The sequence below is a fragment of the Coturnix japonica genome, chromosome 10 (genome assembly GCF_001577835.2).
Source record: "Coturnix japonica isolate 7356 chromosome 10, Coturnix japonica 2.1, whole genome shotgun sequence".
Lineage (NCBI taxonomy): Eukaryota > Metazoa > Chordata > Aves > Galliformes > Phasianidae > Coturnix > Coturnix japonica.
Window position 1 is genome coordinate 15,317,053 of NC_029525.1, and position 17,447 is coordinate 15,334,499.

A 17,447-nucleotide genomic window follows, 5' to 3' on the forward strand; every position below is an offset into this window, starting at 1 on the left:
TGAGTTGAGTGCATTGATCAGGTAAAATAAATAACATACAGTTGAATAATAGCAAATTGTATGTGATCTATGTGATGTTGTTTCTTTGGTCTGTGAAGCAAAAGTGCAGGTGAGTGGGATGTGTGAGCAGTGATGGCAGCAGGGAGGTACAGATCTCTGCAGCGCTTAAATTCAGGTTTACCAGATACTGCCCTTTCTCATGTAGCAAAAGGTGGGGCTTCCATTTCTAATTAACGTTTCTGTGTGAACCCAGAGGACAATTTATTCATATGCCTTTAGTGTTTCAGAAGTGCAAATTGCAACGGTATTTAGGAGAGCTTAATGACATGCATACTTTTCATTTCACTTCTGTTCAAATCCTTCTTTTTAAGGCAAATTGTTTTAGAAATAGTCAGTTTAGGCTCCATTATAATACATTTGTAGACTTAAAAAAAAAAAAAAGACTTCAAAGCATTTGAGAGAGATTCTGTGAAGCTGATAAGGGGGCGTTATCATCTTTTAGGACAGAAAAGTGTTTTAACAGAAGTGATTTGCTCCAGGCCACAGCAGGAGTCAGTGTTAACCAGAAATAGAACTTGGGTGTTCCCATTCCATTTGTTGAGACCACACCTTTATGAGGTTAGTCCTGTTTAATTTTGGGGAGGACTGAGTTTTCCTACCTGTTATTAGGAAATGAATAATTATCTCCCCATAATTAATCCTCAGAATTAATAAGAAATTAATAGCGGTAAGATCAGTGAGGCTTTTGTAACTGAAACACCTCGTGTTTCTGGAAGGCTGGAAGACTTCATGAAGCAGAATTTAAAAAATATAAACTTCTACAATATCATTTTTGTCTTGCATAGGTAACATCAGTTTTAATGATGAGGAGGGTTAAATCAAACGGCAATTAATTACTGCTCTGCCTATTTATAAAATAAACCAAGGAATGTTAATTGATAAATGCAAAACAAAACAGACTTAGCAATATACTTTGCTAATTGGGGGCGAGGGAAGCTTTGAGATGTGAAAACTGTATTCATTTTTCTCCCCTTTTTAAAAAAAGTCACTCTAAAATACAATATATGTATTTACTATTCATACCAATATTTCACTGGTAAAGACTTCCTGAATACTCAACATAGCAATTCTGAGTAGAGCTCAATATAAGGTATTTCAGTAAATCTTAATTAAGAAGTAATGTTTACATGCCTTTCCCTACTTCTGTTTTCACAGTAGATTTCCACTGATCAGGGCTGCTGCGTGCCAGCAAGTCTATTCTTTTTCTGGATCTTGGCATTAAAATACGCAGTCTAACTTCATTTTTAAATGTGTTTTTCATATTTTTATTTGGAAACCTCAAGATGGGGGCTGGGGCTGAAGGTGGAGGAAAAAATAATTTGTATTTTGTAGGTCTTTTCCTGCTATCTATCCCTGCTTTTATTACAGTCTGATTAAGCAAGGTTGTGTTGATACTTATTCAAGGTTTTTTTGTGATTGTGTCTTTAAAAGCGGAGGCACAAACTGATGCAGACTCTGTTCTTTTTTCAGAGCTGGCGTAACCTTAGTCCACTCTGCTTTCCTAATTTAGTAACATGTGTGCACGATGGGACAGGTTTGGTACGCCAGGCACCAATCCAGGAGTGTGGTGTTTTTAAGTAAATGGACTTGTGGGGATTTGAGGAAAACATAGATTAGGTTACACGGGCTTTGCACTCAGTAAGTCTGTGACTATTTAAAGGAGCACAAACTCTTAAATACAAATCCCTCAATTTTTGTCATAAGAAAATTGTTTATCCTGAAGTACATAGATGTCTTTTAAATTTAAAATGAAACAAAAGCCTGTTTTAATTGCAGATGCAGTTTTATGCAGTAAACTGAGTCCTACTATAAATTATTAAAAAGAGCATATATTTTACCAGTTGGCTTACTAACCGAAATTAATATTAATTCTCCTGCTGAACAACAAAATGATTGTTCTTTACCCAAATCAATGTGACACTTAAAACTTGCCTTTTACTGGATTTTTTTTTAACATCACAGTTAGCAAGGCTTTAATAATGATGCTGTATTAGTAATGATGCTGTATTAGTAATGATGCTGTATTAGTGGAAGCTCAGTGAAAATATCTGTTGGTAACTTTAAGACATTCTTTGGCTTTCTAGCAGGAGAACATTTTATAATGTTTTGATTTTTGTGTAAGCTACTATATGGCTCTGTCCCGACAGTCTGTAAGAGTGACATTTTTTTCTGTAAGAAAAAATTCCCCTAGAAAATGATAGGAAAGGATTATCTCGGGAGAACTGAACAAAATGGCCTTGTGGATGGTTACTCTTATTGGACTTCATGACTTAAACAGAGGTGACCAAAGCACAGGGTGGTGTATTGTACAAGTGCTGTTCCTTAACAGATTAGCTTTCATGCATGTCCAAACACAGTGGTGCCTATTTAATTTAAGGATGTTGGTGGTGTGAGATTTTATAACAGAGTCTGCATTGCTCAAATATTTGGTTTGGTTTAAATTCTCAGGAGGGCTGCGAGTACCTCTGAGTGCTTTGAATTTATGTGGAGGGAAGTGAAGACAGAAGAAAAAAAAAAAGTTCTATTAAATTCCTGGAAATTTTTACCAACTGAAGTTTTTCTATATACCCTAACGTGGATAACGTGTCAGAATGAGTCATCTGTGTATACCAACCTGTTCACTATTCTCTGTTTGTCTGCTTGCTCCTTCTTAACAGTTCCTTTATTTCCATAGTTCTATGCCACTTCCCCTCACTGAGAGTCTTTTGAAAGCCTTTTTGTTAGTATCATACAACAATTTTTAGTACACTGTGGAAGGTTTATAACATCAGTGGATGCTGGTAGCAAAAGCAGTAGTAAAAACATACAGTCAGAAAAGTTCTAGGACTGTTTTCAGTTTCATGTATTCCAGTGTAGCTTTTTTTGTTCCACCTCTTCTTCCAGATAGGCTTCTATTGGGCGTACTGGAACTGAAGTATTTCCTGCAACTGCAGCAGAATTAAAGACAAAAAACCAAACCCAAAATGAAAAAATGTTTCAACAGTGGCCTGTGGTATTCCTCATCATGGTGTTGCACACTAGGTTGTCAAAAATGCATGTGTACGGTGTGTCTGTGTTGTAATTCATTAATCAGGAAGCTAGTAGAAAACAGCTGGAAGCAGCCATAAATTTAACATTTAAATTGGGTATTCAAATATTAGCCTATTAGGCTTACTAACAGTAAATTTAACTTAAAATTTGCTATTGTAATTTAACTCAAAGACTGGAAAAAGAGTTTGGAAACTAAGGTATTTTAATTAGCGTGTTGTTTTTAGTTATTTTTTTGAAAGAGTAATATTACTCAGTGCATCTGATTTCCAAATGCCTTCAGTTTTATGAAATCTGGTTTGTAAAACAACTGTGGTCATTATGTATCTGGAGAAGTGATCAGGGACAAACAAATTGCTGTCATGGCTTCGTGTCAGTAGTTTGGAGTCTCAAGTCCTTGTAAGGTAAAAGCATAGAGACCAGGAACCTAGCAAGTGTTTGGGCTTTCTAACACTAGTTCCACAATATTTAGTAGTTGCTCAAAGTGTGCAACTTGTTACTGATTTCAGCTTCTTTTTATTGCATGTTTTAACAAGGTGATGAGTTGGGTTCCAACACACTTTTTTTCTTAGGTCCTGACATTATTTTTGATGATCCTTTAAGTTGGAAACTCTACTTGGTTGATTGTATTTAAGGCATGAATGATGTTCTTATGTAGTTACTCAGTTAATAGAGAGATCCAGGAATGTCTGAGTGTAGGGTTCAGTACCTCAGCATTTCAGACATTCAGCATTCAATTCATTTAAATTCTTTGTATGATCTGGGCAGAGGGTGATTTGACCTGAAAAGGTTCCCATCTTTGACTGGATAGTTCGTACTGGTCACAGAGCCTTAGTGAAAGTTATGGTCTCATCATGTATCTGGAAAGAGACATCTCTCAAAGTGACACCACTTGCATTTTAATTTTATTATATCCATGGTAGAACAAATGTGTTTTTAGAAGGCAAGAATATCTCAGTGGAAGGCTGCCTGCGACGTGATGTTGCCCAGTCTGTCTTCAACTTTGATTTCCAGTGAGTATCAATACCCTGTGTGTCTATGTAGGTGTGTGTACACAAGGTGTGTGTATGTATACATGATTTTAGTGTTTCGAAATGAACTGGTTCAGTCTAAGAATGGTCCATCTGTTGCCACTTGCTCTTTACTATTCTGTGAGATCATTGTGAAAGATACCATGTGTCAGACTTGCAGAATCTGGCCCTGCCAGTTCCGTGCCTCCTACCTCCAAACTGTGCCTTCCCTTCACTGAAGTTTGTAGGAAACCTGAGGAGGTGTAGGTGAAATCAGGACGGGGGAGAGAAAAGCCATTCTAATTATTATCAGTGATACTCTTGAGCCTGCTGGGTTTCTAGCTTTGTAGTGCTACACTTGTGAAAATCAAAATCTTTGCAGGAACACGTATGTTTTCTAAGCCCTGGGCCATGGGCTTTCCCCCTGGTAGCTGTCCCCCTTAAGGGCTTTTTAGGTAGGAGATGAGGGAATTGTGCCAAGGTGAATGAGTTTGAATGCTGCATCTAATGTTGGTGTACTTGGACGATAGGTGCATTCCGGAGAGGTTGTGAGCAGATTGTGCTGGATTCTATTGTTACGAGATTTGATTCTGCCTCTTGAATCCTGGCTCGTGCTTCTGTTGAGCAGCCGTTGATTTCTCAAGTCACTGTAAGCTTTGTTTTGCCAGGGGTTTTCCTCCTGAATGGGGGTGTGGGCAGGGGATTTGAAGATGCTGAGAATGCTTTAAGTAGTTGTTGCAAGCCTTGATTTTAGGCTTTTAGAGATATCATAGATCTTATAGCTGTAGAAGTGCTGTAGCTATGTTACACAACTTTAAGCCTTTTTATTAAAAAAAAGCTGAAGTGGAAACCATTTAAGAATTTCATTAAGCAAAATCACATTTTTTTTCTAGCAAACTCAGATTTCTTAGTAAATTGTTCAAATGCAGATTAAAAAGTGCCACTCTGTCATACGTATATGAAACCTCCAAACCTTGCTTAAAGTCTACATATCATATGTAAAATACCAAATGACAAGGGATTTAAAATATGGATTTTTAATACAGAGGCGATGTGTCTTTCGGTGATACTGAAATTGGTAATGGGACAAATGAGGAAATGTTCTTACCACATGTAAATAGTTCATACTGTGATGTACTGAATTAATTATCTTCACAGAAGAAATGGCAACCCTGAATTTTCAAGAGTAAATAAGATCTCCACTTCTTCCATCACTGAGCTGCTGCTTCAGAACGGAGGGTTTCTGAAAGTCTCTTGTCCTTTGAGTAGCTCCCAATGACATGCTGAGCCAGAGGCTACAAGACAAAAGTGGGAAGTTCATACAGCAATATATAACTTTAAAGAACATTAAGTTGTCATTGCTGCTTTGATCAGTGATAGAGTATACTTTGATAAAACTCAGATCTAAGAGCTTCAGGCTGTACCATCAAAACAATGCATTCTGTTCCTTTTCGTCTTGAAGATGTGTTTCTACAGTCATTTTAAGAAGTAGAATGTGTCTGTGAGAGCTGATTAGACCTGGCACACAGACCTAAATAATGAAGGTCAAATAGAATTATTTGTTGTGGGTTTTGTGTGTGTTTTGATTGTTCGAAAGCTGAGATTCAAAGTTTATGGACAGAACTCATAATGAAAGTTGCACGCAGCAGGAAAAAATAACTTTGAAAATAGTCAAGGTTGTTTTTGAATTCAGTCAGTATTTCATTGGCAGTGGTTGTGTTGTACGAAGTTACTGACTATATAGAAGTGGAGGTTCTGCAGTCAATTCAATTCCATTTTTTCAGTTCAGTTCCAGTGGAGTTGAACCAAAGATGCAGGAAAGCAGGTTAGCAGGAGTCAAACTTGCAGTTATGTCAGCCAGTGTTGTGGTGTTCCATTGGCTGTTTGAAGGTATTGTTTATATAGATATTTGAAAGCCCATTAGAAATGATCATAACTAATAGTTCCTTTAACTTCATGTATTACCAGTGTGGACCCTAAAGCTTTACAGATCCCTGACAGCTCTGGCAAATTTTCTCCTATACTCAAATTCTTGGCAGCAGCTCCAAGAGTCTTCATAGCTGAGGTGACACGGTACTTTGTTGCTTAGCTGGCTGCTTTCCTGTGCAACTGTCTTGAGTGCTGCTGAAAATGAATGTAGACATCATTTGATTTATTATGATGGGATGCTTTGAACTCTGTAAAGATAATGTGGTGTTTGAGTTTTCATGCTTTAAAAAAAAAAAAAAGAATAAAAGTACAACAGAAAGAAATTAAAATTCTTTCTTAACTACTTTATAATAAAACATGTAAGTTGGTGTAACATTTTCAAGTTGTCACTTCCTTCTCTTTGGAACTTCTTCTTTCAACCTGCTGAATATCCTGTAAGAGCGCAGCAAATGTTCTTCAGTGGAATTTGATACAAGGGCTTTTCTATGTTAGGCCTGGCAACAGTCAGGTTCAGAGCAACATACCTTGGGGCTATCATGAGTGGGATTCTCCTTCTTGTGCAATGCACGCGTTGGTTTCTCCTTATGAGAGGAAGAGTTTGGGATTTGTAGTAGCTCTGTTACTTTGGAGTGTCTGTTGTTTCAAAAATAGCTTATTAGAGACAGTCAACATATTCGAAGAAATCGATCTGAAGTTGAGTGGTCATATAGTGCCCAATACTTACTTTGTAAGCACAGGAATTTCAGAGGAAGTGAGTTCATAACTCATCTGTCAGCACTGAATTCTTCTGCTGATGATTCTGATAGTAAAGATCTTCATCGATTGCCTGCTTAAAGACATATGTGATGTATGTGAAGTTCATATCTGAAACTTCTTAACAGATGCTCTTAAAAATACTTCTAAAAGACTTCCTTTTAGATATGTTACCCAAAGGCAAAACTGAATGTAGAGGGGATTTTACTGTTCACAGGGCTGAAAACAGATGTGTATGGACAAGGCTGGGATTAAAACTCACAAGATTTTGAGAGCTGGATATGTGCTGAGAAGGATGTGTTTTATACATGAATGGTGTATTTCTGTAATAAGAAAACTAATACGGACAATATGTTCAATCGCATTAGTGAGATTTCCAGCAAACCTCAGCTTTGAACAGATACTAAACTTTTTCTGTGAGATTTTTTTCATCACTTTGCAAATGTGTGGGAAAAGGGCATGTAACACTGCTTTGCAGATCCCAGGTTTGCATTAGAAATGGCAGGGTACTGTGCTGCCAAAGAGCTCTGTGTTCTGCTGTGCTGACTTTAGTACAGGAGGGTCTTAAGCAAAGATCAAGTAAACCAAGCAAGCAAAACAGCTTTTCTGTATGGTTATGCCAGTGCTTACCGAATTTACCATCACGATTTGTAAATAAATTAATGGGGGAAAAACTGCACTTAATTGTATAATTTACCACCATAAGATGATAGGTAGAAGTTAAACGGCGTGTGACTGCTGTGACAGACATCTGCTGTGTCAGACATATGGCTGCAGATTTGCTTATGGAATGCAAGAGCTGTTAGTTCGCAGATCCAATTGAGCTATTTAGTTCAGAGGTAATTTTCAGTAAACCGAACTTATAAAATAATTTGCTGCTGATATTTTGTGTAAAACCTCCTGCTTAAGTGGAAAAATTGATTTGTTGCTGTTGTAAAGAATCGATGTTGGTGACCAAAGAAAAAGCTCGACTCTACATTTTGTAACTTTACAGGGTTGGATGCTGAAAGCTAACATTTTTTTTCCCCTTAAATTCTTATGTCTTTACAAAGTAAACCTGTCTATGAATGTACTTCTGTCTCTTTGGTCCTCCCCTCCCCCCCCTTCACTGTTTGTATTTTTTGTTTGTTTTATTTAACTTGCCCTAAGCTTTCCATAAGTTGCATACGATGATTAGCTGTATCAACGGGTAGTTGACTTTATGTGTGCATTAAGCAAATGTAATTCACTAGTAGGGCATGAGTGCTCAGGGAGGCTTGGTGAACAAAATCATTCAGTCTTTGAAAGTGAACTAAAAAGAAATTATTGCTGCACAATAGAAGAATTTTAGAGTGTATGGATTTCCATTTTGATCTTGCTGGCCACATGCAATGTTATTTTACATTTGCCATTGTGAGAAATTCAGATCAAAACTACTTAATACTGATATCTTTGTTTTTACTCAGCTGGTCTATTAAATAAATGAAGGCAAAATAAAATGCGTCATTTACTGACAGTAAATGTAAATGGTAAAAGCCTATAAGGAGAGTGTGTGGAACCAGAGGTATTACATGAGATTAAATTTCCTGTGGTTCATGTCACACATGCAGAGTTTGATACCTGTGTTTCAGTTACCTTAATTTTATTGCTGTGGTGTTCAAAGTAAAGGGCCGTCTTTAACTTAGCATTGGGCAAATCTGCATTCAATTGTCATTCATTATTGAAAGCTTTGATGCAAAACAACAGCAAGTATACTCAAGTTGGTAATTATGTAATGTTTGAGAGCTTTATGGACTAGGACTACTTATTTGTTTATCTAAGAGAAGGAAATTCAGCATGGCCAAGTGTGGGGTTATTTGGAGTCTAACTGTAAGCCTTGTCCATTTTGTGCTGGTCTGAAATACTAAACAGTGGTATTGTCTATGGATTGAGATAAGGCTTGCAGCTTGGGACGAGGCTGTAGTTGTTCTCTTTGAAGTCTGGTGTTGTCTCCTTTGGTAACAAGCTTGGTTAGAAATTGTTAGTTGTTTCTCAGTACCATTTTTTAACAGCTGCCTCATCATTAGAGCAGCCTACTGAGTGACCCTGCAGATGTGGGCACAAACCAGCTGGGGAAGGAAGGAGGAGCTGGAGAACCTCCTGTTACTGCTACCAGGGCAGTAGGGCATCACGAGGGCATCATGATCAGTAGCTGCTATAAGCGGGCATAATTTGGCTTTATACAGTGCAGTAGTCTTCCACTGAAAGATGAAAATCTAAGCTGGGCCTATAGCTTTTGTTATGTATTTAGATATTTCCTGAAGAGGTGTGGTGAAAAATCACAACCCTAAGAAAATAATGAAAGATATACCCTTTTCCAGGTGGTTGAGAACAGCTGATAGCAACAGTCAAAGCAGGTAGGTCTTTGCTTGGATTAAATACACACTGAAGTAGTAATGGTTTAGGAGCATGTAAGTACTGAGCTACATTGTCAGAGAGACCAGTCTGTTGTCTTGAATTTTTTCCTCTGGAGAAGAAAGGAAGAAGCTGTCCTGGAACTTAGAGCCAGGATTGGTCCTGTCTGTGTGGCTTCCTGAGCTATCCTTAATGCCTTGCTTAGGAAGCTCGTTATTTTACCTTGTTTGTTTACTTTGTTTGTAAATGATGATTGGCTTGTTGTGCATATTCTAAGCCAGCTCTTGTTAGTCAGCATCTCAGTTCAAAGCATTGGCTCTTTATTTTGTTCACAAAGGTTTTCCAAGAGGTGTTTTTCTTTTGCATTTCACATATTGACAGGAGTGCACAGTGAGTTACGGGTGACGTGCAGTAGTAAAGATAGCAAGACAGCAATAAAACAAGAGAAACATAAAAGATCTCATGCTTTATTCATATCGTATTTGTTTATAATCATACCACCCAGGAATACTCAAAAAAAAGTAAACAGCTGTTGCTCAGGGGAAAGACAGCAGCAAAAATGCATCTCTTCCTTAATGAGACATTGCTTTGTAAGGAGCTAGCAGGGTTTTCCATGTGCAATACGTGCTGAAGCCCCATTCTATCTCTTCATGGTTTATACTGGCTCCTCTATCTGAAATTTGGGACATCATTTAATGAATCTGTAGCAAACTGTTATCATAGTAATTCTGCATCTGTTACGTGTTTGCTTAACAACAGGACCTCACTTTGGAGTAGTGAAGTACTCGGCAGATGCACTGGAATAAAATAAGTTGTTTTCTGAGAAAAGAAAGCTGGCTGATGATCTCATGGCCCACAGTTACTTTTGTCCATAAACAGCTGCTTCCCCCGCACCCTCACTCTTTATTTTGGATGAATCCTTACTCATTGCTTTAACCTGTTTCCTTACTTATTCCTCTTGCCATCCTTTTTGGCCGTTCTCACATATGTTAATTTCTGGTGTATTTACGATCAGGTTTGTTCTAACTATCCTCATTTAGACTGTCAAATTATGGAACAAAGTGGAATTCCACATGTGTTTGTGCAAGCGTAAGCACAAGCACTTATGCAAATTGAAGAATAACAGTTTAAAAAAGTAGTATCTTATATAAGGGATTTGGCAGGGCATCTGTCTTAAATAATGTGAGGAAATGCATAGCCTTATAGCTCTGGTAGCTGCTTCTTGTTGGCATCACATGGATTCCTGACAGTCCATCTCCTCCCCTATCACTTATTGCTGGGGAAGATGTCTTTGCTGGAGAATCGACCTGCCTGTGTGGGTAACCACCAGCAGAGGTTTGCAGGGAATTGCGTGGGCTTAGGTGTGGTGCCCTGTGTATGGAGGTAAACACGGAGCACAACCTAATAACTGCTCTAGGTTTATGCTCTTAGCCTGCTGCTTCAGTGCTGATGTTGAGGAGAGAGAGGACACCTGAAACTGGCAACTCTGTGTGTTCTCAGTTTAAATTTAATTGTGGTAAGAGGTGGGAAACCACTGACCTTTTGGAGAGTTTGCCTTAATGAGACCCTCACACCTGATGTCTGTTTTCAGTCACTTTGCTAAACTGAAGTTGCTGTTTTGCAACATTAGATTATGGAACACCACTCTTCCCACCTTTGTGAACAATGGTACAAAGTAAATAAGGTTTGATACTAAATTGGCGCATGGTATTTAGCGGTGACAATTTGGATGAAAGATTATATGTGGTATGTGCAGTAGAAGCATATATTTTGCACACATTGAGTTATGTCTGCTGTTGAAATGATTTTGAACAGTGTCAAGATAGTTAATGTTTGAGGTAGGGGAGCACAATTGGGAACGTCTTTGAGGCGTTACTTACATGGGTAGGGTCATTCAGAAGAACAGTTGTGCCATGAAGAAGACTTTGTTCTTTCCAGTCAGGAAATCTCTATGAAGTAGAATCAAGGTTTACTTAAAAATGACAGATTCAGTTTCAATCAGTTGGGATGGGATATAGTTTTTATGGGTTTCAACGCATTCAGGGCCTTGTTTAAAAGCAGGTTATTGATGAAATCGTTTCTGCAGTATCCCAACACATTTTCCAGGTCCACTGTCTGTTTTTTCTTTTAAATTATTGAGCGAATATTAGTCTGCACAAGAAAAATAGAGGAATAAGTCACCTTCAGGTTTGTTAGTCATGAGGAAGCGAGCATTTTTCAAACGCTCACTAACAATACAGTTAAACTCTGCATAGAGCCGTGTCAAAATGTAATTCTTTTCACCTCCCCCTTTCTTTGGCCTTAAATCTAATTATTCCAGTTTTGAGTTATGATCAAACTTCCTTGTTTGATGATGGCACAGGTCTGTCATAAGTGCCAATTAGTGCAAGAGGATTTATTTTTTATCTTTTTTTTTATAGGCCATGAAATGTGAGCTGCTTAGTAAGACAGTAAATGTAATGTAATACATAATAGGCTATTTAATTTGCTTTAACCATTTTAAAAACTATTTAAGTTCTCTTGAGACATCCTAGAGTGGATCTAAAAGATCTTTTCCCTCAAGCACTTGGTTACTTAAACTTGTGTTTCCTGTCCAGTAGAGTTCTTAAACTGATAATAGAAACATTTAAATTTTACAGGCATGCACAGATATTTATATATTTTTCTCAAATGGAACAGGTAATAAGCTTTGTGAGTATGAGAAACTTCAAGTGTCTTTCACTCATATCATCGTGATAAGGAAATGCGTCTTGTATTGAGGTTCATGGAAGTTGATTATCATTTCATACATCAAGTGTGGTAGCCGTGAGCACTTTGTTCCCTTCCTGAGGCAATTCACTGCTTTTTATTTGGACCTCAGGATATAAAGGGACCACTAGGTGCATGAAGTGCAGTGCTTCACATGACAGCCAGTCCCCACAGTGCTGGATTCTGCGAAGACTAGTAAGAATCTGTCCCCTTGGGTACCACAGGCTGGAAAGAAGTTAACTGAATGGTAGATAGCAAAGACTATGACTGCAGTTGTGGAACAGCAGCGTGCTGCTGTGTTTGCAGAGTGGGTGTCAGACAACATTGTTCCATATGGAAAAGTTTGTGTGATAAAAGCAGGACCATCACTGCAAACAATATGAAGGTGTGTTAATGTATGTCTTTGTTCCTGATGATCCAGCTACACTAAGAAATTGCATTACTTATTTTCAGTGATTACTTATTTTCAGTGCTGGCTTGTAACCCGTGAACCAGCATAACCAGTCCCTCTCTTGTGCCATTGTTTCAAGCAGATATTCTTCATTCCATTTCAGTCATTGAAGTCTAAATGTTCTTGCTTTTCTTTCTATATAGTAATTGGATTCTCTCTCATGTTAGCAGTATTTGAAATGCTTATTTCGTCACCAAAGCAAAACCTAACAATTATTTTTACCGTGGCAGAAAATAGAAATTCTAAACAAAGTAAGCCCTCAAGGAATATCACCACTGGTGATATTTTTCCATGCCAATTGTTTGCTGTGAGATATGACACCCATGTGTTAACTAAGGAGTTTCATCAGAGAAAGATAAGCCAGTATAACTTGATTTACATTTGGAATGATTGAAGTTGCATTTTCATTCTTCTTGTCATGCAGTCACTGGTTATTCCTGGTTGCTCTTCCCCCTTAATGTAAGTTAATAAAGAGCACGAAGTCACGTTAGCTTAGGTTAATACAGGTACTATGTTTAGTCTCCAGACCTAGGTTACTATCCAAGGATATGTCTTATTCATGGCGAGTCCCTGATCCTGAGTTTGCACTTCTGATATATAACTCATTTTTTTCTGTGTTCTGTGATTGAAATTTTCTAAGTAGCTTCATTTCATTTTAGCAATGGATGTGGTAATTTTCAGTGCTTTGTCCTTGTTCCCATGAGGTATTCTGTCTTTGTCCTCATATGCAGCATTTTTCTTACAGGGGGAAAAAATGGTGCCAAGAGCTAGTTTAATATTTGGATTGTCTTCCCTGTTTCTACCCCTTATTGACACCAGTTCTCAGTTTCTTGCTCTTTCCTGTCGAGAAACCTTTTGTTTGTTTATAATTTTCTCTGTGAGTTCCCATTTTCTTGGCCTTCTGGCAGATTTAATTTAATTTCTATAGTCTGACCTCTAAGTGGCAGCTCTTTGCTGATAAGTCCCTTTTTCCATTCCTTGTAGGTTCTCTGCTTTATCTTAGCATCCTGCTTTGAGGTGCATACTCATGCAGGTAGGTCTGTAGCCCTTTCCTGTCCTCTTTTTACCTCTACTTGGACTGAAAGACTCAGAAAGCGTTTGATTTCAAGTAAACCTGTGCCTTCTGTTGACTCACATTCAGTTGTGCATGTGTTTTGTTTATCTTTGAATGAAATTTTGTGGTATGGGCCCATCAGACAAGAGGTGGGATTGCTCTTCACATTTGAAGAGAGCTTACTCATTTTTGAGTTCTGAAGTTGATGCGGCCTGTACTGTCAGAAGGCTGAAGAGGTTTGAATTGCCTTTGGCAGTGCTTGTGCTGCATAGGCTGGTTGCTTACAGATGGGCTCTTCTTCAGATTAAACTATGGGAATTGGTTTTAAAAACTGGCATTTAACCACCTGAGCCAGTTATTTTCCCCCTATTGTTGGATGTGTTAATACAAATGCTGAGCCTTTTGGTAGAAGTTCAGTAACTTTTGGAAATCTTCTGAAAATCTTTGAAGCATTCATTTCTTTTTTTTTGGAGAAAGTACACTGGTATTTTCTCTCCCTGTGTAGAGAGCTGAACTTACTAGGCATCTTTTCTTTTGAAAGACACGTGTTAGAGGCCAGTATACTTGTCCCTTTCTCCAAGTGGTAGGGAAAGCTGCAATGACTGCGAAGGCTGCTTTTTGGATCTGCAGTTCTCCCTTCTGAGTTTCCACATTATAAGGATGAAAAGGCTGAATTAATTACTGGAGTGCTGGCAGTTTTAGAATAGCCTGAAATATTCATATGTACATCGGTGTCATTGAAATCACGTTCAGAAGGCTGTAGGCAGGACTTTGGCTATAAGCCTATGTATAAGTTCCTGTGAGGTAAGGCAGTATGTGAATTTACAGGCTGTCAGCTACTTGGTGCACAGCACCCCATGAGCACGTTTGTACCATATGGCTAAGCCACAGAATTGCCCAACAGTATGTGAAGGCAGTAATCTGTGCAGATGGACACAGCTGATGAATTCGGGTCCAAGAATCAGCACAGGAACTTGGTGCTGGGCATTGGTGTGCCTCCACCAGCCTGGGATGTCCTCAGTTAGGAGTTCAGAAGAGCTGATGGGAATTTCTTTGAGCTCACAGTGATTTTAATAGTTTGTTTAAATAGTCTCAACTTAATACTAGAGCTAATATAAATTTTAATGTACGTATTTCAGTTCAATATAAATGTAATCAGAACTCCTGAATGTGGCCTAATAGCGATGTGCATTTGTGTATTTCTTAACCAGTAAAAAATCCCATCTCCCACTTAAGTCCTTTCCTTGTTGGCTCTTTTTACTTAGGAATAGCTGTTTTCAGAATCTGCCTGAAATTTCCAACGCCTCCCCCTCATAAACATTGTAGTGTTTGATAAGGTGATGGCAAGAGAGGTTTGTAAGCCTTTCAGTGTTCTTGTCAGATAAAATACCTTGCAGTATTTGTGGTGACTTTGTTTTAAAGTGTGGATAATAGTAACTAAAAGTTTGAGGAACTTATTGATGGGCTGTTTATATTTTGGGTTATTCTTTATTTTTTTCCCTTTGCTTTGGATTAAAACCAGCTTATTGTCATCAGTAAATGTCTGAGTGTGTTCTTCAGTGTGAGCATTCAGCGCTATGGTGGGGAGTCTGGGAGTTGCATCTTTCATCCAATGGTGCTTTAAATGGTTTGGTTTACTTTTTAACTTCATTGTGGGTTGGTGAGCGTTTCTTTAACATATGGCACTATAGGTTGAAAGTGGATGTTTACATCTGGTATGTATTGGAAGATTAAGGTAGAGAGGATGAAGTTTTGGACAAGTATGTGTTTTTTGGATGAAGGATAAAGTGAGAATACTTTTATTTCCTCTTAGATTTGAAACGTATCATTCCAGCAATGCCTTTGAAATTCTGCCAGCTTTGCCATCCGTAACATTTATGGGATTTTGGACCAAAACTGAATTAGAAAACTGTTTTTAGTGGTGGAGAAAAAGGTTAGTGTATGAAAATAGCTAGGCCTATTATTGACTGCATGTGGTCAGTGGTTTGGCTGAATGTAGGTGGCTCTCTTCCTGTCACTATTTTAAAGCATGGCTTTTTTTTAAGATGAATATAAATGTCTTTAAAAATTAGACTGCCCTACTGTAGTTCTCTAACACAGTAGGCTTTTGCTATTTAGATGTCACTTTGCTTTTGCTGTTCAGACTTATAGTAAAACATACAAAAACTTTATGAAAGCTTATGGTCGCTGTTAAAGTTGAAACTGCGAGAGGTTTGCAGAACGTGTGTATAGCTGCAGTTTGTCACTTTATGAGAGGATTCATGTACTTTGCTGTTCTTTATTGTAGTTAATTAAGGATTTTTGCAGCAGGCAACAGCACAAAATTACTACTGTTCTGAGAATTGCTAATAATTGTATTGTATTTACTTTTTTTTTTTCTTCTGGTCATGCTTCTAGTTTTAAAAGTAATTTTTTAGCATTTTTTTCCCAAGGTCAACTTCAAACTTGCTGCTTCTCATTCTCCCATTGCATAGAAGGCAGCTTGAAATTAACCTAGTGTTTTGTTTACTTCTTAGTATTTAGCATTCAGGATGCTCAGGGATGCCAGCAGAGCTCAGGGAATAGTGGATTTTCTAGCTCCTGCTGCAGAGGGAGCTAAAGGGCCCGACAGATTCTCCTGAGCTTTAACACTATCATCCTATTTATTTTCTCTAAAAATGAACAACAACCAACCAGTGGCAGGTCCGTACATCACTCAGGTTGTGTTGAATGTGGGTTGTGTAGGTTGCTTCATGTTTCCAGTCTAGAAAATTTTGGTGAACCTTGTTTAGAAGTTACCAGATGTGAGAGCTGATTTTGTTCAGTTGAAGGCAATGATAATTTGGTTCTGCTGTGAATTACCATGAGAACTGGGGGCTGTGAGAGCTCAGTGAGTTAGTTCCATTGCTGTGGCTACAAAGAAAGCGAAACTGCTCAGTTTCTCCACATCTGGGGACAACAGTGGATTAGAATTACTTACTGTATAGAGTAACTGTAAAGGAGGAAGTACCTGATCAATTAGCACACTGATAGAGCTGCTTAGCATGTTGCTCAGTCTGCCCTTGGGCACCCTGGTCCCAAAGGCCAGAGGCAAGGAGATGGCTGTGGTGCATGAGTGAGGCCACTTCGTTGGTTGCATCTTACTGGCTTGGAGAATCTTCATTTGTTATCTGCAGCAAAGTCCCATAGCATTATATAAAATGGAACACAGACTGCTTCTCCTAAAAATATTAACCAGATTGTTCAAATGCTAAGAGAAGACCTCTAGAAACTGTAGTTATTGCAATTATCATTTGTAATATTATTGTAATATCTTCTTACAATAAAACATTTTAAGTAAGGTTGATACCAAAGTTTCATCCTCATATGTTAAAATTATGTAATATTAATTTCAGCTTGCGTGAATCTGGGGTCATGCAAAAGTCTCTTGGTCTCTTTTGACCCAAGTACTGCTTGATTTTGTTAACAGTAATCAACAGTTCACAAAGGCACTGTCTTGAGATAGCTCATAAATGAGGATGCTGTTGCTTACCAGAGATCTGAAAGACCATGGTGATGGGGATAATATTGTTTCTAAATACAGGTTCTTAGAGCTGTATTTTATGAGGAAGAACAGGACAGCAAACAGCTAACCTTTGTTTTTGATTTCAGTGAGCATTTTTCTGGTCTTGCTTTTGAAAACAATGACATTAACATATATCCACTCTTCCTCTTTGGATTGTAGAGGTTGGAGATCTGAGGGAGCTGCAAACACTGGATATTTCAACCAATCGCTTGATAACGTTACCCGAAAGGCTGCATATGTGCCTCTCACTGCAATACCTGACTGCAGACCGGAACCACCTGTGGTACGTTCCCCGCCATCTGTGCCAGCTCCCAAGCCTCAACGAGCTCTCCATGGCTGGGAACCGCCTTGCATTTCTGCCTCTGGGTGAGTCACTGCATTCACTGGGCCTGGGGGTGGGTCAGGGAATAGATGGGGAAACAAGTTTGCTTCCTCCTCCTCAAAAAAAAAAAGCAACAGGTGATTTTTGATCCATTCTGATTCCTTCAAACTCTGTTT

General features: G+C 38.4%; 1 protein-coding gene across 4 annotated transcripts in view; it reads left to right on the top strand.

Moving 5' to 3' along the window:
• Window positions 1-17,447, top strand: part of LRRC28 (leucine rich repeat containing 28) — a 48,173-nt gene that overhangs the window by 13,300 nt on the left and 17,426 nt on the right. For all 4 annotated transcript variants that reach the window (XM_015873180.2, XM_015873182.2, XM_015873181.1 and 1 more), the window contains one exon: window positions 17,109-17,315. In XM_015873180.2, coding sequence (XP_015728666.1) covers window positions 17,109-17,315 — 207 coding nt within the window. The remainder of the gene's footprint in view (window positions 1-17,108; window positions 17,316-17,447) is intronic.